Raw genomic sequence first — 25,672 nt, 5'->3', positions numbered from 1 at the left:
AGCAAGGTACCTAACATTTCTGAGCCTTGGCTTTCTCCTTTGTAGAAGGGGCATTTTCACCAGGGTTAGTTGGATGAGAAAACACACAAAGCGTGCCTAGCAAAGTATCTCACACACAGGAAACACTCAATAAAAAGCTGATATTTACTGTGGCTATTATTACCGTTACTGTTTTTACAGCCTCTACTCTGGGCCAGGCACCAGAGGAAAGAGGAAAGAATCACTAACAGTGAGAAATAAATTGGAATTAAGCCTTGGCATCCCTGCTTCCTCGGCTCAGTTACCCCAAACAGTGTGGCGACAGATTCAACAGAAGGCTGCAGTGGAACCTAGCACTTCTAGAAGCTGCAGCTTCCCAGACTGTGAGGGGTTTTTTGTGGGGAGGGGGTAATGGGGATGGCTACTTGGTATTTTCCATCTCAGAATAGTCTGGCTCAGCTACCTAACAGATTTTTACGGGCACCTCGGAGCCAAGTAGGTTTAACTAATGGCCATGCACGTTGAGCCAAAACCTGCATCTCATCCCTCAGAAAGGAGAGGGGGGTTGCTTCTGGAATGCAGAGATAGCTGCCTGCCTGGTTCTATTCAGAATGAGTGTATCCCCCAGACTTGAATATTATTAGCAAGCTGCTTCCTGTGCCACAGGAGACATACCTGAAAAATGGACACGTCTCCTGGATATGGAGACTTGCCCTACAGCTTAGAGGGGGAAACAGTACATTTAGAGCAAATTCAAAGAAGGTGCTCTCTGAGTCTGTGAGACCCCCAAGGGGCTGCACGGGGTAAAAACAGCCTCAAAGAACATTGAGACCAGTCCTAAGAAAAAATGCTATCTGACAGAAACCAGGGCACAGGGGGGCAGATCTCTTGACTGACAGGAGACTCCACCGAGAGCAACGGTACCCGTCCTCCAATGTGTCCCCAGGTTGCCAAAAGTTCTTCAGATTTGCCAGGATTCCTGAGTTAGAGGAAGCACCACTTCCAAACCATCTTCCAGTGGCTTTAAGGGCCCACATGGCCTCGTGTCATTTTCAACGTGATAGAAATGAAAGCCTTGGTGGCCTGAGGTGAGATAGTGGCGTTGGTCCCCCAGAGAAGTCCCAGCAACCAAGACAGAGAGGCTAGTCCCCTCTCATCTACCACATAATAGAAAGGGGGGGATAACTTAAGGGTCACTGTGAGGTCACAAAGAGATCAGCTTTCCTTTCAAGGCCATCTCTACCAAGTTGGAGGTCTCTCCCTCATGACAAGATCAAGGTTGTCAATGGTTTGTTTTACACAGTGGTCACTGTTCTTTTACCTGCTTCTTCCCTCAGCCCTAGAACCTCACAGTCCCTGCACTTCTTGCCCCTCTCAATATCTTCTTTGGTTCTGAGAGGATGGATACAATAAGCAAGAGCACAAGGTCCTGCTCCTGACAGGGCTGCTTCCTTCTCTCCTCCTACCCTATACTGCACACTGACGCAACGGGGGAGGCACAGCACAAGTGAGTGACAGAATCGGGGCTGCGGGGGTTTCCATGCAAACCCAATGTCACCACAGACAACGAGCCCAAGGCCTAGGCCCCAGGACACACAGCAGCAGCGTGCTTACCCACAAGGCACAAACAAGGGTTCTGAAGAGCCCCCAGATTCTTTGCAGGCCTTATCCACACCCATCTGCTCACCCCCTGGTGTGTGGCATAAAGGATACTGCAGAAACCCAGCCTGGCAGTAGCTCAAGATCCTGGTGGGCATCCAATACATGAGGATTCCCCAGAACAGAAGGGAGCAGCTAGGTGGGGGTGTGGCTAAGTGTGGGAGCGGCTAGGTGTGGGAGTGGCTAGGCGTGGGAGTGGCTAGGTGTGGGGTGGCTAGGTGTGGGAGTGGCTAGGTGTGAGGTGGCTAGGTGTGGGAGTGGCTAGGCGTGGGAGTGGCTAGGTGTGGGAGTGGCTAGGTGTGGGGTGGCTAGGTGTGGGAGTGGCTAGGCGTGGGAGTGGCTAGGTGTGAGGTGGCTAGGTGTGGGAGTGGCTAGGCGTGGGAGTGGCTAGGTGTGGGAGTGGCTAGGTGTGGGGTGGCTAGGTGTGGGAGTGGCTAGGCGTGGGAATGGCTAGGTGTGGGAGTGGCTAGGTGTGGGGTGGCTAGGTGTGGGAGTGGCTAGGTGTGGGAGTGGCTAGGCGTGGGAGTGGCTAGGCGTGGGAGTGGCTAGGCCTGAGGTGGCTAGGCGTGGGAGTGGCTAGGTGTGGGAGTGGCTAGGTGTGGGGTGGATAGGCGTGGGAGTGGCACTGGCGGTGTGCTGGGGGGGGGGGGGTGGCTTACCTCCTTTCCAAAGCAGGTAGATGGGCACCACGTAGAGCATAACATGCTGAATGTAGTAAATCTCCAATTCAAAGGGGAGCTGTAAGGACAGGAGGGAGAGAGGTGTCACAGAGCAGGAAGCACTTATGTCAACAGCTTCTGAAGTGGACGGCCCTTGCTCTTTAGGACCTACATCTTAGCCAAGCCATGCATTGCAAGTGCTCACGTCCCTTCACAATCACAGTGAAAAAAAGAATAAAATGAATATACACTTATGACCTCGGCCCAGCATCTTCCAAAGCACGTTTGGCAGCGATGGTACTTGAAAAAACATTTCACTAAAAGAAAGCAGCCAGTTGATTAAGAAATTTTGCATATACTAGATCCCCAGGAGATTCACCACGGCTATTCGTGGTATACTGAGGATCTGGGTGGTCTCTGCCACTACAGAATCTGCTAACAATTGTTTATCCAGTGTTTCCCAAACTTAGCCAGTGCCTTTTCTTCCCCAAAGAACACTCAGTATTCTGCAGAATATGCTTGAGAAAACACAATGTAATGTCACTTCTTGCTCCAGATGAGGAGGTGGTAAATGATTTTTAATTTTTTTAATGTTTGTTTATTTTTGAGAGAGAGACACAGAGCGCGAGCCAGGGAGGGGCAGAGAGAGAGGGAGACACAGAATCCTAGGCAGGCTCCAGGCTCTGAGCTGTCAGCACAGAGCCCGACACGGGGCTCAAACTCAGGGACCGCGAGATCATGACCTGAGCCATAGTCAGATGCTTAACCGACTGAGCCACTCAGGCACCCCAGTTTTGTGTTGCTTTATTATTGAGAGACAGAGACAGAGCGTGAGCAGGGGAGGGGCAGAGAGAGTGGGAGACACTGAATCTGAAGCAGGCTCCAGGCTCTGAGCTGTCAGCACAGAGCCCAATGCAGGGCTCAAACTCACGAACCATGAGATCACAACCTGAACCGAAGTCGGATGCTTAACCCACTGAGCCACCCGGGCGCCCCAAGGTGGTGAATGATTTAAAAGCTTATTTCTCATCTGACATGGAGAACGTGCGGCATAGGATTTATTAGTCCCATTTTCCAGATTTCCAAAAAAATAAAAAACAAAAAGGCAATTGCTAGGCCTGGTCGGGTCTAGATCCAAGAATAAAGAGTTTCCCCACTGGATATTTGGGGTCAGTCCAGAGTTAGCCCTACTTTTGGGTGAAGACCAAGCAGCTGGGCCAGTTCCGACATGGCGTGCCAAAAGGAGCGGCCCCACCCTCCCTCCACCCAACACGCCTGCTCACTCACTGCTGTTTCCCATCCCTCACAAAATGGAAGCCCTGGATTACCCAAGCAGAGCGCGGTTTCTACCTGGCATGGGGACCGCGCCACTGACTTTGGCAGAGGGCTAGGAATGCAAACAGCTGGGTGGCTAACACAATTCTGGGGGAAAAAAACTTCAGCAGCTGGCAAGAGGCCTGGCCTCTGGGGCTTACACAGCCTGCAATACACACACACACACACACACACACACACACACACACACACCCCTAGACGGAAGCCGAGAGAGACAAGAAAACCCAGGGGAAGGGTCCACTGCCTCCTTATTCCCTACAAGGCAAGCACAAAACCAAGACTGCACGCTAATGACAGGAGGCAGTTATGGGCTCCCCAGGCGTAAGAGCCCAAGCATGCCTTGTGCCAGGGACTAAAACCAAAAGATGGCAGAGCCCCCCAGAATGGCAGCTGTGATGACTGTAGACCATGAACAGAGATGCTGGCTCCGGCCCTTGAAAATAAAAACCCACAGGGGCATCTGGGTGGCTCAGTGGGTTAAGCATCCAGCTTTGGCTCAGGTCATGATCTCACGGTTCCTGAGTTCAAGTCCCTAATCGGGCTTGCTGTTGTCAGCACAGAGCCTGCTTGGGATTTTCTCTCTCTCTGCCCCTTCCCCGTGCTCTCTCTCTGTCTCTCTCTCGTGCACTTTCTCTCTCTCTCTCAAAAATAAATTAAACATTAAAAGAGAGAGAGAGAGAGAGAGAGAGAGAGAGAGAGAGAGAGGTGCCTGGGTGGCTCTGTTGTTTAAGCTTCCAACTTGATTTCAGCTCAGGTCATGATCTCACAGTTTGTGAGTTCGAGCCCCACATTGGGCTTGGGATTCTCTCTCTCTCCTTCTCTCTCTGTCCCTCCCCCACTCACGCTTTCTCTCTCTCTCAAAATAAATAAATAAACTTTAAACAAAGAAAGAAAGAAAAACCCACACAGAAGGAAAACTGCCCACGGACCCAGATGATGCCCAAGTACTATTTTATGTTCACAGGCGGATGTGAAAATCCCAGAAAAAGAGATGAGGTTCCACGTGGCTCTGCAGACCATGCTGGAATAGCTAGAAAAAGGTTTGACAATGGGCATCACCAGCATGAGTTCTGGAGGTCTCGGGGGTCCATACTGGACCCTCAATAGTCATATGATCCAGGATCACCCTACCATCTTGAGTTGGGTATTGCTTCATGCTTTTTCAACCATTTCCATATCCATGACCCTCCTCATTCCTCTCAAAAACCCCATGAGGCCGGCAGGCCAAGTGTCATCTGACAGATGAGGAACCCGAGGCACAAAAGGGTTAACTGCCTTGACTGTGCTCACCCAGAAAACAGGCAAGGAGGAAAAGGTCCCAGGAAGGTCCAACAGTCTGGCTGTAATCTGAAGGTTCAGGTACCTACGGGATTTGACCTCCCTCCCCCTGAAACAGGCCTGGGAAACCAAGCTGCTGTCGTACAGCATGGAGCAGAGAACTGGGCTAAGGACCCACAACCCCTGGCCCCTGCCGTGTCCTTCCAGACTCTAGCTACTGCTTACCCCTCTGCACTCACAGACCTCCTGGAAAGCACACCCTTCACCTGCAATGTCCAGGGAGGCAGTTTAGCACCATGGCTAGGAGCAAAAATTTTGGAGACTGTCAAATCTGCGTTTCTAGATTTCATTATGTCCTTAAGAGCCCTTTGGTCTCAAGCAAGCCACCTAACCTCTCCACCCGTTTTGGCACCAGTAAAATGGAAATAATTACGCTGTTATAAGATTATTGTAGGGGAACCTGGGCAGCACAGTCAGTTAAGTGTCCAACTCTTGGTTTCGGCTCAGGTCATGATCTCACGGTTTGTGAGTTCGAGCCCCACATCAGGCTCTGTGCTGACAGCATGGAGCCTGCTTAGGACTCTGTCTCCTTTTCTTTGCCCCTCCCTTGCTTGCTCTCTGTATCTTTCTCAAATTAAAAAAAAAAACCTGTAAAAAAAAAAAAAGCAGGCTGATAAAGCCCTCCAGGCCTCTGGACTCAGACTGCCTAAAGCATTAGGGGCACAGACTCCGTCCATGGCAAGCGTGTGACCTTCTTCCTAGCATATGGCTCTGCCGGCCACACCCCCACCATGCTCCGCCATGGAGACAAGCAATCCCACCGTGCCCTCCATCCTTGGTCACCTCAGTCACCATAAGAAGCCCCAAACTCCCAAGTCACCACCCAACACCTGAATTCTAAATTTTTTAATGTTTATTTATTTTTGAGAGAGAGAGAGAGAGACAGCACAAGCAGGGGAGGGGCAGAGAGCAAGGGAGGCACAGAATCCGAAGCAGGCTCCAGGCTCCGAGCTGTTGGAGCTGTCAGCACAGAGCCCGACATGGGGCTCACACTCACAAACCGTGAGATTATGACCTGAGCCAAAGTCGGATGCTTAACTGACTGAGCCACCCAGGCGCCCCCCAACACCTGAATTCTAATCCCTCCCTAATCTGACCTCATCTCTCACCTTCCCTCAATTCTAGAAACCCTTCCAGCCTACCTTCTGGAACCCAAGGACTATTCGAAATCATCTTCATTCTCAAACTCTCCTCTGAGAAGTCCCTTCACCTTCTTGCTTTAATGAAAACCTGGTTCCCTGCCCCTCTGAGGTCACGGCCACCCCTACAGCCCTCTCAAGTGCTGGGTGGTTCTTCTCCCATGTTGCCCGGTACCACGGGGCCAGGAGGGGTCCTGTCTGCTCCTCACTGCTGTTTCTACACCGCTGGCTGTTCCACAGCCATTCTCTCTGCCTCCTTCCTAACCACTCCCCCAATGGAATCTCATGCCCTTGTACTCTACTACCCACTGCTCTTGCGGCCACCTATGGACCGTCTCCCCGTGCATTTCCCATTTGGCCTCGAAGACTCTGCCTCCCTCTCTTGTCATTTTTTCCAACGTTCCTGTGTTGGAAATGTGTCAAAATGCCTGTGTCCTCAACAGTGTTAGCACTGGCCTGTCGTGTACCCCACTCTCCAACGACCACAGCCTACCTAGCCAACAACTCACTCGCTTCATATCCGTCTTACAACTTCACTGGGACCTATGGTCCACTGATCCCACCACGTTTTGACTGCCCCTCACCGACCTCACATCCTCACTTCTACACTTGCCCTTCAGCCGCTTCCCCACATTCTCAACCCTCCGGACATTCTCTCCCCACTCTATCCTACCTGCTTTACAAATCCACGTTGCTGGTTAAATCAAACTCTCTGCCTTCCTGTCTCTACCCCCCAGGCAAGTGAGCATTGCCGGAGAAAAATATAAAACTATGCCGTGAACCCCCCTTAAATTCATGACGGCAAGTCTTAATGCTACCCAACCATCCATCCACATGCCCCAATCCATTTGCTCTCCTCTCTCGGACAACTATTGTACAACTTCTTGCGCCTTCCTCAAACCTTCCTCCGTCCTGCCCCTCAGCTGGTGAAATGCCTTTCTACTCCATTCGGGGGAAAAAAGAGCAATGGGAAAAGGACATCCGCGGGCACCTGCCTCGATGTCTCCCTCCTCCCTGCGCCCCATCCCCAGAGCTGCCTTTTCTTCCGCTGCTCTTCAGGATCCCCCGACCACGCTGCTGGCTAAGGCCAGTCCCCTCACGTGTGTGCTAGATCCCATCCCTTCTTGCCTGCTCCAGGACGTCACACCAGCAACTGTCCCTTTTTGTCACTGGATCATTCCTATCAGAAAACAAGTACATTTCAATATCTTCCATCGAAAGAGGAAAAAACTCCTGCCTTTGCTTTCCCCACCAGCCCCCACCCCATATCTCTGCTTTCCCTTTTACAGAAGTCCTCAAAATATTGTCTCTTCTCATTGCCATCATGTCCTCTCCTCTGAATTATCCTTCCATCCACTCCAAATTTTCACACCCACCACACCCCTCAAATTGCTTTTACTGAGGTTACCCATGACACCCATCCTAATTCTAATGGGCAACAAGGACGGAAGCACACCCGTGTGACATCTTTGTGTGAACTTTAAGGAGACACCCCTTCTTCATCCCCATGCCAGGGTGTCCCAAAGATTTTTGGCACAATCACCCCCTTGTGCAGTTAACAACCTGTGCAACTATACATGCCGGTTGGTCCTGGCCAATTTTCAGGCCTCATCTTACTTCACCCCTATTCTTTCCCTACCTCAATGACTCCCCTTCTCAACCTCCATTACCGGATCTTCCTTCTGTCCCTTATATAGAAGGGGCTCAGAACCAAGTCCTTGGCTCTCTTTCTATCTGCTCTCCCTCACTAGATAACCTTATTCAGGCTCCTGGCTGTAAAGGACTTCTGTCTACTGATGACTTCCAAATGAATATGGCCAGCCTAGAGCCAGGCTGCTCAGATTGAAATTCTAGCTCCATCATTTAGTTGCAAAGCACCTTTGGGCAAATCACTTAATCTTGTTGAGGTTCACGTGGCTCATTTATAAAATAGGAATGATAATAATGCCTATCTCATTAAGCTGTGGTGACATTAGGTGATGTAATGCATGTAGAGTTCTTGGCCCAGTGCTGGTATACAATATGTGCTTAATCAATGCTAGCTGTTATTACCCCGTATCCTTTTCAACATTAATCCAGCCAGTAAGTGGTAAAGGCCAGATTTCCATTCCGGCCAGCAAGACTTAAGGCAAGGCCTCTTTGGGTCAAAAGCTGGAGCTCTTTTTACCTAATCATTCTGCCTTAGCAAGAACCTCCAGCAAGAGTAGAGCCTGGGCCTGTCCCATGGCCCTAAGTCACATGTCAGTGTATTTATCAGGTGACTACCAGGATAACTTTAGCTTCCCAGCATGATTCATTCTTTTTTTTTTAATGTTTGTTTATTGATTTTTGAGAAAGATGGAGAGTTAGGGGCAGAGAGAGAGAGAGAGAGAATCCCAAACAGGTTCTGCACTGTCAGCATAGAACCCAACATGGGGCTTGAACTCACAAACCATGAGATCATGACCTGAGCTGAAACCAAGAGTCAGACACTTAACTGCCTGAGCCACTCAGGTGCAACCCCCCCCCCAACCCCGACAAAGTGATTCATTCTTTTGGCCTGTCTCTAGGTGAGAGCTTCTCCCTGGAGACTTCTTTATCTCCCAAAGGGCTGTCAGCACCACTCTCCTCTTCTTACCCACGACAGTCCTATTCTTACTCTCATCCAATCAATAGAAAAAAAAAAAACACAACACTTATTGAGACACTACTAGGTGGCAGGGAAATGTGCCTGGCTCTGGGTATACAGCAATGATGAAGACACAGTCTCTGCCCTACAAGAGCTCATGGTCAAGTTGAGGAGGCTAATGGATAAAAGGATAAGGTCAGGTGGCGCCTGGTTGGCTCCATCACTTAAGCATCCGACTCTTGGTTTCAGCTCAGGTCATGATCTCACGGTTCATGAGTTCGAGCCCTGCATCAGGTGAGCTCGAGCCCCACTTTTGGTGAGCACGAGCTCTGCTTCGGGTGATCTTGAGCCCTACTTTGCGTAAGCACGAGCCCTGCTTTGGGTGAACACAAGCCCCACTTTGGATGAGCCCCCGCTTCTCTCTCTCTCTCTCCCTTTCCCTCCTGCCCTTCCTGAGATTCTCTCTCTCTCTCTCTCTCTCTCTCTCTCTCTGCCCCTCGCTCACTTGCACTCTCTCTCTCTCTCTCAAAAAAACAAAACAAAAAAACCTCAAAAAAACCCACAAAAAAAACAAAAAACACTAGCATGGAAAAATAAGAAGCTGAAACTCTAAGATGGATATGCTAATATTTTCCTAAGCACCCCAACAGAACATCTTACGCACCTCACTTTGCAGACCCTGGGCCCACGGTCCTCCCAACAAGAGTGCATGGGTGGAGAGAGACAAAATCATAACTCCAGGCTCATATCTACAGAGCGATAACAGTGAAGAACGGGAGCCCGGAACATATTTACGGAGGGAGGGAAGCAGCCAGTGGTGAGTGGAGAGGGAGAAGCAGAAGCAAGATAGGCAGGAGACGCTGGGCACTGAGAGGTCCTGCATGGAGTGGGACCCAGAACACGAGAGAGGGTATCGGCTCAGGCTCCAGGAGATGAGAAGGGAAGGACAAGGTGAAGGGAGGATAACTGTCTGAGGGAGGGGTGTGCTAGAAGTCCAGGGAGCTCACGACCTCGGAGCTCGCGCTGCGTGGCAAGAGAATTCGGCGTTACCAGAACACTCCCTGGCTGATGATGAGGTGCAGAGTAAGAATAGGGGGTTCTAAGGGGAGGACCCTGGTCTCAGCTCAGCCCCCGATGCCCACAAGAAATCAGAGAATCAGAAGAGAGAACTGCTTATGGTCTGAATGTCTGTACCCCTCCCCCCAATTCATGGCCCGATGGGATGGTATTAAGAGGTGGGGGGCTTTAGGAGGTGATGAGGTCTTGAGGGGGGAGCCCTTGTGAATGGGATCAGTGCCCTTATACGAGACCCCAGGGAGCTCCCCGTGGCCCCGTCACCCCTTGAGGACACAGCAAGGAGCCTGCGGTCCAGAAGAGGGCCCTCACCACACCACACCTGCACCCCAGTTTGGGGCTTCCAGCTCCCAGAACTGTGAGAAATGCATCTCCGCTATAGAAGCTACTGGGCCTGTGGTACTTTGTTATGGCAGCCTGAACAGACCAAAACAATAATCCATCTCCTTTAGTGGGGGAAGGAACACAATCCACTCTTACTGCTGCCTTTGGTACTGTTCCTGCCAACCGAGTTCGGCTTTGGAACACTTTGTCTTCATTAACTGACCACAGACTTTTACTGTGGCCTACGGGTGCCACAAACTCCTGGGAACTAAATAATACCACTTGCTAGAGGAGGCCACAGAAGGAATGCCCACAACTTAAAATAAACCACAGTACGTTCACGGAACAGAATACCATGCTGCCATTAAAAACAACAAGGTGCCACGAGAAAAGAGCCAGACAAATCCAGAATGTGCGAAAGTCTACAAAACGACTGGCCCTGAGTCACCAAAATTTAGCTGCCATGAAGAAAGCAAGCAGGGGCTGGGAGAGACTGTGCCTAGATTTTTTAAAATGAACAAAAATTAAAGAGAACAGTCAAAAACAATCTTGAAACCTGACTGAATCCTGATTACAAAACAAATAGTTAAAGGGGTGCCTGGGTGGCTCAGTTGGCTGAGTGTCTGACTCTTGATTTCTCACGGTTCGGGATATCAAGCCCCACAGCGGGCTCTGCTGATAGCACGGAGCCTGCTTGCGATTCTCTCTCTCCCTCTCTCTCTGTCCCTCTGCTGCTCATGTGCACTCTCTCCCTCTCAAAATAAATAAATAAACATCAAAAAATTATTTCAGGGGTGCCTGGGTAGCTCAGTCGGTTAAGCGTCCGACTTCCGCCTAGGTCATGATCCCACGTTTCGTGGGTTTGAGCCCCACGTGAGGCTCTGTGCTGACAGCTTGGAGCCTGGAGCCTGCTTTGGATTCTGCGTCTTCCCTCTCTCTCTGCCGCTCCCCTGCTTGCACTCTGTCTCTCTGTCTCCCAAAAATTAGTAAATATTAAAAAAGATTATTTTAAAAAGTTAAACACGTTCTTGGAACAATCAGGGAAATTTCAATTTAAACTGATTACCAGATAAAGTAGACAGCATTGTAGAATTGTTGAGAATTCTCTTGGGTGTGGTCACAGCATTGTGGTTGTATATGACCCCTTCCTTATTCCTGGGAACTCAGGCTGAAGTATTTGGAAGTGAAACGTCAAGATGTCTGCAACTTTTTTGGAAAAGATTCAGCAAACTTACACAGAAAGAAGAACAGCAGTGGAAACGGAATATGGGAAAATGTTAGTTGTTAAATCCACCTGGAGGACATGTGGTTGTTCACTACACTATCACTTCAACTCTTCGGTATGAAAATCCCTACAATGAAAAGTTGGGAAATTGTTTAAATTTAAATGAGGTAAATCTGTATGACCTAATATGGCAGAAATCCTAACAGATATTCATGGGAAGGAAAAACAAGGGATCTTCACTTTGGCAGCAACTGGTCATTATTTACCAAAATATTTAAATACCCATTCACTTGGACTCACTTCTAGGAATTTATACTAACAGAGATGCTTGCACTCACACGCAGAGCTGTATGTGTACAGATGCAAAATGGAATGTTATGTGTAATTTTAAAAAGTATGTAATAACCAAAAAGTAAACTAAAAGTCCATTAGTGGCAGGTTCATCAAAAAAATCCTCTGGAGGAGCCTGGGTGGGTCAGTTGGTTAAGCATTAGACTCTTGGTTTCAGCTCAAGTCATGATCTCACAGTTTGTGAGTTCAAGCCCTGCATCAGGCTCGCACTGACAGCACAGAGCCTGCTTGGGATTTTTTCTCTCCCTGTCTGTCCCTCCACTGTTTGTGCGCTCACTCTCACTCTCTCTCCCTCTCTCTCTCCAAGTAAATCTCCACTGTTTGTGCTCTCTCTCTCTCAAAGTAAATAAACTTAATTTTACATATAAAGTACTCTGGAGAATTAAGTATGCAACCATTTACAAAAAAGGAGGTACAACCATTTGTTGGTAAAACTGAGCAAATCTACATTATACAAAGCATGATCATTTTTGTACAAGAATAAGGACAAATTAGTATTTGTGCTTCTAGGTGGATGGAAGATGCATAGCAAAAGGACTGGGAAGGTATTTATTAGCAAACCGAGCAGGGGAACAGGACTGGGGAGGAGAGATTCGGGTAGGGGAGACCTTGACTTTGGATGTAACAGACTTGTCCAGTCGGAGTTTTACAGCAAATGAATGTCTTCATTTATTAAGCACGTAGCTCAAAAATTTTGAAAGCCAAAGAAAAGGTCGAAAGATGAATGCACCAAACCGTGAGTGGCAATTACCTCTGGGGAGTAAGAGGGGAGAACTCTCCTGTTAGAGTCTCCTTATCTCTACATTGCAGGAAGCCTTAACCAGGACGATGCATTTAGCTATGATTAGTGAACATTTTTCTAGTTTGTATGAACCCCCGCTCTCAGAGTATCTGAGCATGTAAAGAAAATAACACGTAATGGGGATCTACAGACCCCCACATCCTTTGTCCTCACTGTATCGTCCCTTGTGACCCTACCCCTGGCCCCAGTAAGGACAGGTGCCCACAGCGCTACCAAGCATAAGGTATTCAATCCACCTTATTCTCAAGGTCTGGTGTGGAGAGAGGGATGCAAAGTGACGGGTAGGGGAGAAATGGGTCCTTCCTTTTGGAGTCTAAACCCTATCAGGGTGACTCTTGACTTCCTCCTTGGTGCTCAGAGCCCAAGAGAGAGAGACAGAGAGAGACAGAGACAGAGACAGAGACAGAGAGTGAGTGGGAGAGGGACAGAGAGAGAGGGAGATGCAGAATCTGAAGCAGGCTCCAGGCTCCGAGCTGTCAGTACAGAGCCTGACATGGGGCTCGAACTCATGAACGACCTGAGCCGAAGTTGGATGTTCAACCGACTGAGCCATCCAGGTACCCCAGACACTAGGCATTAAAGAGGACTCAGGGGGCCCCGAAGCCACAAAATCCACATTCACTACTTCTTCAGACTGAGCCAAAGCTAGAATTTCATGTGGAAAAAAGAGAGAAGCTTTGGGTACACAAGAAGGGTACTTCAGGACCTGGAAGTCCAGCCCTGAACACGTTACTTGACTTTTTACTCAAGGAGGGAAAGTAAATATTTGTGCAGCTCTCTCCAGACAACTCGGGGGAAAGGCTAAGGACAGAGACTGTTCAAAAGGCCTACAGAGGAGCCAGGGCAGGTGCAAATCAGAAGACAACCAGTTTGTGTGCAGAGGCCAAACCGCACCGGCAGAACGACTTGCCCAGGGCCGGCCGTCTTGGCTTAGGTGGTGTGACAAGGCGCTCCACAGGGGCCTTCTGTACCACTAACAGGACCACGGTGTCATCCTCCCTGCCTTGGGTTGCAGATTCCACCCAAAATACGTAAGCCCCGTAGCGTGGGAGGTAGGTACGAGAGGAAAGGTGCTAATCCCCAACCCCTCGGTAGCCCAGGTAATCCGTGGTATCATCTGCCTCTACTTTAGTGCCTTCAAAGGACTTGGACGTAAGATGGTGTGAAACAAGGTGAACCTCACCCTAGTACTGGAGCAAAGAGTGGGACAAAAGCATCTGAAACTCGGCTCTCAGCCCAGTCCAAACAGCTCAAGGGCACTCAGCACCCAGCCCACCGTCCCCCTACCCCCCATCAACTGAGCAAGGAGTCCGCCTAGTATTCTACTCTTTGGGGGCCCTAGACTGAAGGCAGCCAGTGGGCCAGGCAGCCAGTTCTAAGACAAGCCTCCCTGCCCTGCTGCCTCTAACATCGCCCCGTAACTGGACTCATCATCACCTATGCTACAAGCTGGAGCCAGGTTGATGAATCCCTAAATCAAGGGAAGGCAAATGCCACATATCCCCTGGAGGCCACCAGAGATGGACCTGACCACCTGCTGGCATGAGCAGACTCTGCTCACTTCTCTCCCTCCTTCTCTTCTTCTCTTCTCTTCCATTTAACTCTCCTCTTCTCTAGCTCTTCCCAGGCTCCCAGCCTCCATCCCAGGGTTTCTACCAGCACTGCAGGATAATAAACAGACTCTTGCAGCAGCTCCTGGCTAATCCCACACACAGAGTGTGCTGATCTTCAGCACAGATTTTTAGACCAAGGGTCTTCTTTGGACCCACCGGGATGAGGCCCAGCATCCTGTACTTTAACAAGGCTCCCTAAGGTAATCTGGATAGAGGAGCGTTTAACCTATACTTGGAGAAATACTAGTAGGCCAGACTCCTGAAGGCTAAGTGGTAGGTGTAAAACTCAGAATAGTTTCTCAGAGCAGTGACTGGTGGTTCCCTGGAAAAGGTACTGATAAGGACAGTGATAGGACTAGTGTTCAAGACAGCAATAAGGATAACAATAACAGTAACAGTAGTTAATAACTACTGGTATGTAGTACTTCTCTGCTAGGCATTGTCCTAAGTACTTGGTATGTATTAATGTATTAACTAATACTTAGAACAACTCTCCTAGATAGCTGTCATAACCCCCCCCCCTTTCAGAAGTGGTCACTGAAACATAGATTAACTGCCCCAAGGTTAGTTACAGAGCCTGGATGGAAATAGGCAGACTAACTCCAGAGATCATGTTCTTCACCTCTGACCTACCTTACCTGGATGTGCGCTAAGGCCCTTTGTGGTGCAGAGACAGCCGCTGACTTCGAAACTTGCTTTACAAATGACTCAAATCCATGATGCCTTGATCCCCTCCTACTGAAATGTCCTGTCTCCCACCCCCGCCATGTGAGCTCAGGCCTGGAATCTTCTAATTATATTACCCTGGGAATTAATCAACGCTAGAATCTACCTTCATGATCCCCCATACACCAACCCGTTCGTTCATTCAGTCAACAGGTATTTACTGAGCACCAGCTATGTGTCAACTATTATGAACAAAATACGAATGGTCCCTGCCTGCATGCACTTTATGGTCTTATACCCGACTCACTCTAAATTCTGATTTCCGGCATTTTGAAGGGCTCAGAAATCAAAAGATGGTTTGCTTACGTATTTATGTATTTTTATTTGGGGGGGGCCGAGGGAGAAAGAATTCCAAGCAGGCTCCATGCTCAGCGCAGAGCCCGACACAGGGCTCGATCTCACGACTGTGAAATCATGACCTGAGCCAAAATCAACAGTCGGACGCTCAACCTAGTGAGCCACTAATATGCCCCAAAATATGGCTTAAATCCATATTCCGAGGGCTTATGTTAGCCACACGATGGGTTAAATGGACTTCCTGATACCCCACAGAACTTGGCATAATACTAGACAAAGTAGAGATTTATCAACTTCTTTAGAGACATGTCAGGAGACCACTGAGAACATCTAGACAGATGGCCAAACCAGTGAACAGAATTAGAATGTTCTCCTGACTGCCCCCGCCAACAGTAAGGACACCACCATAGAAGGCTGGAAAACAAGACCCAGACTTCCATTTCTGGTAGTAATCAATGGAAGACAGAATATAGTCATGAGTGCACCTTGGACACTCCATCACAGACAGGGTCCCTGGATCTCTCTCTAGGGGAGGCTGTTGCCACACGATTTGTGCTGTGGTTCTTCCTCCTACTGAAACGGATTGATTGGAATGCTGGTCTTTCCAGGGATAGACCAGAGAGGGTAGAGCTCCTTCCAGTACTGGCTGGAGAGTGGGGAATCTCAGATCTCCCACCCGCTTCTGTCACGGCTCCTTTTTTCCCTTCCTGCACTGGCACTGTGGCACACAGGGAGTGAAATTCTGACAGAGCTGAAATGACTCTTCTTGCCCAAGGGCCTAGTCAGTTAAAGCAAAAAAGAATCTTCTCTTGGATCCCCTCTCTAGAATGAGGAGTCTGGTCTTCGAGCACACCAAAACACGTTGCCCAAAGTTCCAGGTGGTAGTCTGTCAAGACAGGTCTGGCCCTGCGTCTGCCAACAGCGCCCCCCGGTGCCTGCTCCATAGGGAAAGCGACCATCGCTTCTCTCAAGATGGGGCCCATCCGTCTGGCCCAAGTTGCAGTGGACCTCTGGCCCGGTTTGGAAACCGAGAACCAACAGTTCCGATCAGTGAATGTGGCACGAGGCCTGAATGGGAGCGGCCCAGGTCTTTCACCACCATCTTGATGAATCACAAATTGGCCTTCTTTAGCATCAGTCATATCTCGAACACCCACCCCTTCCAACACATATGCAGATCCCCAAGGCCTTCTCAATGAATTCCTGTTTCCACTGTTTGTGTCTCAGTGTGGGCCTCAGGAAAATGGAGCGGGGGGGGGGAGCGGCAGTTAACATCTACTTGCAAAAGAATTCTGGAAAGCAGAAAGCCGTAAGAGAAGCCTCTTTTCAAGCCAAAGGAAAGCACAAGCCCAGCAGAAGATGTCCAGATGGCTCCGAGAGCCAACAGTCTGTCATTGTCACAGAGCAGGAGCTGCTGTGAGCCCACAGTGGAGGAGGGTTCTTCCTGCTTTGAGACTCACTGTCCTGGGGGGAGGGGAGAGGTGTGCTCTGGACCAGTCGAGAAAGAGAAGCAGGTCTCCCCTGATCCTTCCGTCAGCCCTACCTCTCCTCCTATGGAATGGACCCCAGAGGGCGGCCTGTGAGCCAGGTGAGAAGCAGGGCACAACCAGGCAGCTTCGGAAAGATTCTTTCTCTTCTCTTCCTTTCCATTTACCCACCAAAAAGCCATTTTAAGTTGCTGTCATCTTAGAATAACACAATCCTGGTCTATGCAGACATGTTTAGCTTCTCCAGAGCCCACTCGCCACCGCCCCACCCCACCTCACCACCCACAACCTATTTTGGGCCAACATAATTTACAATTCCCAGAAATGTCTGAGAAGCGGCATACAACACTTCCGGGGCCAAGCCTGGCCAGTTTGACAGATTTTCACTTAGCAGGTGTCTGCTGCTAAGTCAGTAGCAGCTGCTAATTGCTTTTCCTCCCTCCAACCTTCAGACAGAATGAAACATCTGGTGTTCTCTCACTTCGGGTTAAAATCAGATACCTTATCATTCCTCCTCTGGGTTCCATTTTTATTAAAAAGCCTTCAGCTGACGCCGGGAACAGGCCACAGACAGCAAAGCCACCCCAGAAGACGGGGGATTAATTCAGAGGACGACAGGGCACACCTGCCTCACGCCTCCAGCCCTCATGCCCAGATGCAGAGCTGTGCAGGCCTGTCCCCACCAGGTGGAGCTTTAAGCCCATGGCTGCCCAGGGAACCAAGGCCTCAGGAGGGGGCTGGTCACCTGAAAGGGATGAGACGGTGGGAGTGTTTAGCCATGCCCACTGACCTCTGGGAAAGGGTGGCGACACATTACGCTCTGTAATAAAAACTCTTGAACAGTAAGAGTTGTTGAGCTCCCCGGCTGGTGAATACATCCACGTGCTGGGTGAATGGCACCCTCGTTCCATGGGGACAGATGCTCCTACGCCTGGGACCCTTCTGAAGCCTGCTCTCTATACCTCTTTGTCTGGCTGTTCATCGGTATCCTCCAAAGATCCTTTCTAATAAACTGGCAGACATCAGTCAACGTTTTGGACTTCAGTGAGCTGCTCTAGCAAGTTCATTGGACCCGGGGAGGGGGGCATGGGCCCCTCCAATTTATAGTCAGTCAGTCAGAAGCCCAGGTGACAATGTGGACTTGTGACAGGCATCTGAAATGGAGGCAGTCTCATAAGACTGAGCCCTTAATCTGCCGGATCTGATGCCACCTCCAGGCAGACAGCGTCAGAGTGAATGAAATGGTAATAAGATACCTAGCTGGTGTTCGTCCACACAAGTGTTTGGTGTGGGGACCCCTCCCCCTACACATACACACTGAGCATCCCATTCAGTACTTATGTAGCAGGGGACATAGAGCACTGGTCTGGGAGTCGGGAACACCTGAGTGCAGGTCTTAAGAGTTGTCACTCACTGGCCATATGACCTAGTTATTCCCCCTTTCTGGGCTCTATCATGTGTGATATGACATAGTTAGATTACCTGATTTTCTAAGGACCTCCCAAGCTCTAAAGTGCTAGGATCTAGGAGCACCTGGATGGCTCAGGAGGTTGAACATCCAACTTCAGCTCAGATCAAGATCTCGCACCTCTCGAGTTTGAGCCCCACATCGGGCTCACTGCTGTCAGCGCACAGCCTGCTTTGGATCCTCTGTCCCCCTCTCTGCCTTTGCCCCACTTGCATGCTCTCTCTCTCTCTCAAAAATAAATAAACATTAAAAAATAAATAAAGTGCTAGAATCTAGTTGATTTTTTAAAGTGAGTATTTGAGCTTTACCTTTACTAGTATAAAATTTCCTTTCTGTTCCTTAGGCAATTTCAGGACGTTTTGGGACACGGAAACTGTCGCCTGACATAGCTGTCTTCCCCAGCTTTGGGACACAAGCAAATCTGACACTCTGGAGAGTCATCTTTGCCTTGATGGAACTTGCCATCACCCCCTTAAATTAGTTCAGCAAACCATTAAGCCAGCTAACTGCACTGTTACCGAGACCTTAGCTCTCTCTAGCTTATCAGGAAGAACTATGTGGTAAAATGACTTACCAACATCCAGATTACACTCTGGCTTCCCCTAATTAATGTTTGAGTAATCCTATCAAAACGAAACATGGAGAGTTTCACAAAAGTGTATTTTGGGGGGGGGGGCCTATGCTGGCTCCTGGTTCTGTTCCATATGACCAGAGACCAACTGCTTTCTGCAGTGTTCCTCAATTTGGCTGGAGGCTATTCTGAATGGGTCTCCCATGGATCTAGAACTCCCAGTATTTAACCTTTGCTCCTTTCAAAAAGCAAAATAGCTATTCAACCTTACTTTGGGGCACCTCACCTATTGAGGCTCTATGCATTTTAAAAGTCACCTGCAGTGGATTTTAGAATGTTAGGATTTCAGGTGCTAGTTTTTTACTTTCTTTTTTGTTGAGGTATAACTTACATACCGTAAAGTGCAAAATACCAAAATTTTTGCCCAGCCCTATCGTGTAGGCCTCAGTTACAGTAGCTGAGTGACCAACCAGGAAGACCTCAGTCTTTACCAGATATGCTCCACACCCACACCTGTTGGAAGACAGGTCACCTTAAAGGGAAGAACAGGGGGTGCCTGGGTGGTTCAGTCGCTTGAGCGCCTGACTTTGGCTCAGGTCATGATCTCACAGTTCACAGGTTCGAGCTCTGCATTGGGCTCTGTGCTGACAGCTTGGAGCCTGGAACCTGCTTTAGATTCTGTGTCTCCTGCGCTCTCTGCCCCACCCCACTCACACTCTGTCCCTCTCTCTCTCTCTCTCAAAAATAAATATTAAAAAAATTAAAAAAAAAAAAAAGAACAGAAGCAGGATAAGACCTGAGTAGGACTGAGCCACCTTTGCTCCTTTGCACATTATATATCAGTCATTTTGCTTCCTCTAAATCTTGCTTCCCAGGCCTTCTCAAAATTTTGCACGCACACCAACCCCCAGGAGATCTTGTTAAAATGCAGACTATATGTCTAGGATTGGGCCCATGACTCTGCATTTCTGGCAAGTTCCCAGGGGAGGCCAATTCTGTTGGCCAGTGAACCACTCTTTGAGCATCAAGGATGGGGGATACAGTGAGGACGGTGGAGTGGTATAGTGGAAAGCCAATGGGCTTTGGAAACAGAAACGTGGGTTCTAGTTTGCAATATTGCCACTCATGAGCTCAGTGCCTTTAGGTGGGTTGCTTCATCTCTTTGCTTCCGTAAGGGAGCAAATTTTGCCACCCCAAGATACGCCTCTTTGGCAAATTGGTGATTCCAAGCTGGTTTATTTGAAGAAACCACAGACTCACCTCAACTCTGAAAATGGAGTAAGTTACCCTTTGTAAGAGATATTTATGTTTATAAGGGAAATCTCCAGTTGTAAGGATGTCTTCCTCACCACCGAGAAGGGGGGGGATGACTCTAAATTTCTGAACGTGCTCATCAGGGGAAAAAGGAACAACTCACATCTGCAGTACCATCTTACCTTTGTTTACTGTGCTTTCCCTTAATAACCTCCCATAACTGACTCCCTGCCCCCAAAGTTACCTGTTGCCTGAAGCCGGAGATGGTATTTAAGGTGCCGGCCACTTCAGGGAGCTTTTCAGTCTTCCTGGGTATCTCCCATGTCTACAGGAGCTATACACGTTATTAAGCTTTGTTTGATTTTCTCCTGTTAATCTGGCTCAGGTCAATTTAATTCTTAGTCCAGCTAGAAGAGTCTTGAAGGGCAGAGGAAAACTCTTCCTGCCCCACACATCTCAATTTGCTCCTCTGTATAAATGAGATTGATCATCTACATTTCAGGGCTGCTGGGTGGAATGAGATGAGGGAATTAATGAATCTAGCATAGTTCCAGGCACATATGTAGGCTCTCAAGGCATGGTAGCTATTGTGAATATCTGATTGCGCCTGCCATTCCCTGCCTTTGTTAGCATGACTCCTAAAGTTTCGAATTTGGCCACACCTGGTGCGTACAGTGGTCTAACCACCTGTTATGGAATACATGTTGGTATCTCCCAAAAACTCACATGTTGAAGCCCTAACCCCCAATGTGATGATATCTGGGGGGGGGGGGCGCTTTGGAAGATGATTAGATTTAGATGAGGTTCTGAGGGTGGGACCATCACAAAGGGATTAGTGTCCTTTTTAAAAAATTTTTTTTTAAATTTATTTTGAGAAAGATATAGAGAGCAAGTGGGGGAGGAGCAGGGAGAGAAGGAGACAGAATCCCAAGCAGGCTCCATGCTATCAGCACAGCCTGATGTGGGGCTCAAACTCACAAACCATGAGATCATGACCTGCACTGAAATCAAGAGTCGGACACTTAACCCACTGAACTGCCCAGGCACCCCGGGATTAGTGTCCTTATAAGAAGAAATACCAAAGATTTTGAGGGCTCTCTGCCTGCCCTAGGAGGATACAGAAAGAAGGTGGCTACCTACAAATAAAGAGAGATCTCATCTCACCAGAATGGACTACACTGGCACATTGATCTCTGACTTCTAGCCTCCAAAACTGTTGGGAAATACATTTCTGCTACATAAGCCACCTAGTCTATGGTATCGCTTTATGGCAGTCTGAACCAACTAACATACCTATCCTAAGCATATGAACTATCTAGTAACCATTTATGGAGCTCCTACTCTATGCCAGCACTGAAGTATCATTTTATTTGCCTTTAATTCTTAATTGCCTCATGGCAACATAGTATCACTATGAGTTCATGGAAACTCTATTAGCTTTAACTGTTCTTTTAAATATGTTTGAGATTCTATATTTTAATTTGAATGTAGATGATTATCAGCCCCTGAAGTATCACCATACATCCCTCCTCGGGAAGAAAGGACATTCTCGCACCCTAAACCAATTCCCAACCTTGAATGACTAACTAACTTAACTCCACATTAGGTAACATTCTACTACCCTTGGTTCCTCAAGGGTAAATAAATAAACATTTATTAAAGGGTACTGGAGGTACCTCCTCAACCTGATAAGGGCACCTGTGAAAATCCCACAACTAAAATCATAATGATGAGAGACTGGCGCTTTCCCCCTAAGACAAGGATGTCCACTCTTGCCACTGCTATTCAACACTGTGCTAGAGGTTGTAGCCAGGGCAACTGGGCAAGAAAAAAAAATACAAGGCACCCCGATTGGAAAGAAGTAAAACTATTTTATTTGTGAATGACATGATCTATAAAAAAAAAAAAACAACTTGAAAAATACACACACACACACACACACACACACACACACACACACATTAGTAGTGATAAATGATTTCTGAAAGGTTGCAGGATATAAGATCAATATAGAAAAAATGAACTGTACTTCTAGAGTAGCAATGAGAAATCTGAAAATGAAACTGACGATTCCATTTGCAATACCACCACAAAGAATAAAATACATAGGGATAACTATAACAAAGGAAGTGCAAAACCTACACTCCAAAAACTATAAAACATCATTGCAAAGAATTGGAGAAGACCTAAATACATAGATAAACACATCCCGTGTTCATGGATTGGAGGGCTTCATATTAAGACAGCAATATTCTTCGAACTGATCTACATTCAATGCTACCCCTATCAAAATCTCACCGGACTGCTCTGCAGAAATTGACAAGATGATCCTGAAATTCATATGGAAATGCAGGGCTCCAGAATGGCCAAAACAACCTTGAAAAAGAAGAACAACTCTGGAGGATCCATACTTCCTGGTTTCAAAGCTTTGTACAAAGCAACAAGAATGAAGACAGTGTGGTGCTGCCATAAGGAGAGACATACACATCAACAGAATAGAACTGATGGCCCAGAAATAAACCCTTATTTTTATTTTTTCACTGAGTTTTGACAAAGGATCCAAGACATTTCAACAGGAAAGAGTCTTTTCAACAAATGGTGCTGGGACAACTGGCTACTCATATGCAAAAGAATGAATTTGGACCCCTTCTACACATTACATTATAAAAATTAACTTGAAATGGATCACAGACCTGAATGTAAGAGCTAGTGCCATGAAACTCTTCTATGAAAACTGTCATAAAATTTCATGGCAGCAGATTAGCTGTAGTTTCTTAGATGTGATACCAAAATCATAAGCAACCAGAGAAAAATTAGAGATTAGACTTCATCAGAGTTCAATGATTTTGTGCTTCAAAGGATACCACAAATAAAATGCAAAGACAATCTACGGAATAGGAGAACATATTTCAAATCACACATCTGATAAAAGTCTAGTACCCAGAATACACAAGAACTGTCACAACTGAACAATAAAAACAAACCACCCCCCAAAAATGGGAATTTGAAAAGGCATTTCCCCAGAGAAGATATACAAATGGCCAAAAAGTACCTGAAAAGGTGTTCAACATCATTCAACATCAGGGAAATGCAAATCAAACCCACAGTGAGACATCACTTCACACTCACTAGGATGGGGATAATAAAAAAATGTCCAACAGTAAAAAGTGCTGATCAGAGTCCAGAGAAACTGAAACCCTTGTACACTACCGATAGGAATATAAAACTGTACAGCCACTTTGGAGAACAATCTGGCAGTTCCTCAAAAGGTTAAAAATAGAGTTACCATATGATCCAGCAAATCCACTTCTAGGTATCTACCCCAAAGCTGACACTCAAACAGATACTTTTATAAGAATGTCATTTTTCATAGTGGCATTATTCATAATGGTCCAATGGTGGAAACAACCCAAATGTCCATCAAAGAATAAATGGATAAACAAAATGTGGCATATTACACAAAGGAATATTATCCACCCATAAAAAAGGATGAAGACTTACTACATGCCGCAACACGGATGAATTTGAAACTTTATGTAGAGTGAAAGAAGTCATTCAGAAAAGGCCACATGTTATAAGATTCTATTTAGATGTAAGGTCCAGAATAGGCAAATCCATAAAGACAGAAGGTCGATTGCCGGTGGCAAGGGTCTGGTGATGGGAAAATAGAGAGACACTGGGGGCCCAGGGCAGGCTGCCCCAAGATATGCCACAGTGCCATAATGATTATTTTAAATTAAAGTTACTTAAGAAGCAGCCAGTGCAAGATAACTCTGACTCCCTGTCTCTTGTCTCTAGAATGCAGGGAATGCATTTTCCATGTGAAAGGTACTTCCTCTGCACCAGAAAGTAGGGAGACATCCTTATTGTCAAAGGCAGTGAATTCAAGGCCAAAGAAGCCTATATAAACAATGCTTATTTACTTTCACTAATTTACCACCCAGGCCCAAATTCTGTTTAGCATTCCTTATAAACTGAAGCTCTCAAACATAAGTTTTCTTTGTCTTGTGAGCAAGGGAGAGAGAGAACAAGGCTCATTTGTGTAGTGCTTTTAACTTTTCAAAGTTCTTTGCTATCTCTTTGTTACCTTTTGCTATCCACTATCTGTTCTTCCTGAGTCTCTGTGAGGTGGAGAGAACAGATATTCCTAATCCCATCTGCCAAAGGAGGAAGCTGGTGGTTGATCAAGAGACATTACCTGTTTCGAGCAGGCTGCACAGCTTCTCTGGCCGCACAGTGGAATTAACTGGGGTGCTTTCTGAAAATGGTTATGTTTCGAAATCAGCCCTGGTGATTCTAGTTGTGCAGCCAGGGTTAAGAACAACTGGTCCACAGACTGGAGAGAGTGAAATCGCCCCCTAGATAAGGCTCCACATTGCATAAAGAAATATTGCGTGGGGTTAGTGGCTCAAGGCTGAATGAGAAGCACTGGGTACAATCGCTGGAGGCAGGCCCTTCTAATCTCATTCTAGGAAAACAAAACAAAGGCAAAGGACTGGCAAACTCTAGAGGCTACTCCCTGGTACTCACTCACTGCTGCCATTCACTCCATGGGCTGAAGGGCTCAGGCCTCACTGGCAAACCAAAGAGTCTGGACATTTTATTCAAATGGGAAGAGAAACCAAGAGTGAGCCTAATTCACCTGGCAGAATGCAGGAGAGAGAGCTGGCCAACAGCTAATCAAACAGGCTGTCTTGGAAACAAATGCAAAAAACAAAGGTACTGTTAGTGCAGAAAAGGAAGCCTGCCAGGGAATTTTAATCTTGCTCAGCATGGCTAATACAAAAACAAAGCCCCCCCTTTACTTCACCATCACCCAACAGCTTAAGGAGATGGAGCCAAAGTTCTGAAGACAAACATCGAAAAAAAGCACATGCCAGTAGGAACACCCCTCCATGTCTAAGGTAGTATCAGGAACGGTGCTTGGTGCTTAGTGCCAAGTGCTTACCACCCATGATCTCCATTCACCTGGGCACCATTTCATAGCTCAGAAAATGAGTTCACAGAAGTTAGTTACCTTTTGCAAGGTCACACAGCTAAAGACAGAGGAGCCAGCCACAAAACCACAGACAGGGTGGCTCCAGGGTCGGCACTTTTGACACCCACACCAGACTCTTACCATCTATGCAGAGACAAAAGACTTCGAGAATATGCAGCAAACAATGTTAACAGTTGTTACTACTGAAATGATGTGTTTTATTCTGGTCTTTTTCTATATTCTCTATTTTCTTCCATTATGAACGGATATTACTTATATAAATAAAACATTCATACATTTGTAAAGACGAAGGCACAAACGCCTCATGCTTTTTGTTGCAGTCTCTTTTAAAATGTAGTGAAAAATAACCACCTTTGCACTGGTAGTGATTTTTCTTTTTCATTTATACTTTGCTGTATTTCACAAATTTTTGACAGTGCGTATGTCTTTTGTTGTGATCAGGAAGATATCATTATTTCAAGTGGTTTAAAAAAAAATAGTTCACCTGCAAAAAATATCATCTATCATCCCTCTGTCTTCACTCCCAAGATCTCAGGACATGTGTGAGAGGGATCCCTGGGATTTCCCTGGACGAGACAGAGGTTTAGGTTTGTGGACTAGTTCATTTATTCTATCTGTGGCTACTTACCATATGCTAGGTGCATGGTCCTATGGGGGACAGACGTCACAAGAGACACTATCCTTGCCCACAGAGACTAGTTATGATATAGTGCTGGGAACCTAGAAAACTGGCTGAATGTACAGTCCAACCGAACTATGGTGTG

The 25,672-nt window shown here is 47.4% G+C and overlaps 1 protein-coding gene across 5 annotated transcripts in view; it reads right to left on the bottom strand.

Annotated features, from left to right (window-relative positions):
* Window positions 1-25,672, bottom strand: part of TMEM164 (transmembrane protein 164) — a 173,043-nt gene that overhangs the window by 40,050 nt on the left and 107,321 nt on the right. For all 5 annotated transcript variants that reach the window (XM_042973881.1, XM_042973878.1, XM_042973879.1 and 2 more), the window contains one exon: window positions 2,298-2,376. In XM_042973881.1, the coding sequence (XP_042829815.1) occupies window positions 2,298-2,376 (79 nt within the window). The remainder of the gene's footprint in view (window positions 1-2,297; window positions 2,377-25,672) is intronic.

The sequence above is a fragment of the Panthera tigris genome, chromosome X (genome assembly GCF_018350195.1).
Source record: "Panthera tigris isolate Pti1 chromosome X, P.tigris_Pti1_mat1.1, whole genome shotgun sequence".
Classification (NCBI taxonomy): Eukaryota; Metazoa; Chordata; class Mammalia; order Carnivora; family Felidae; genus Panthera; species Panthera tigris.
Note: the sequence above shows the minus strand (reverse complement) of the source record. Positions and strands in the feature narration are given on the sequence as shown.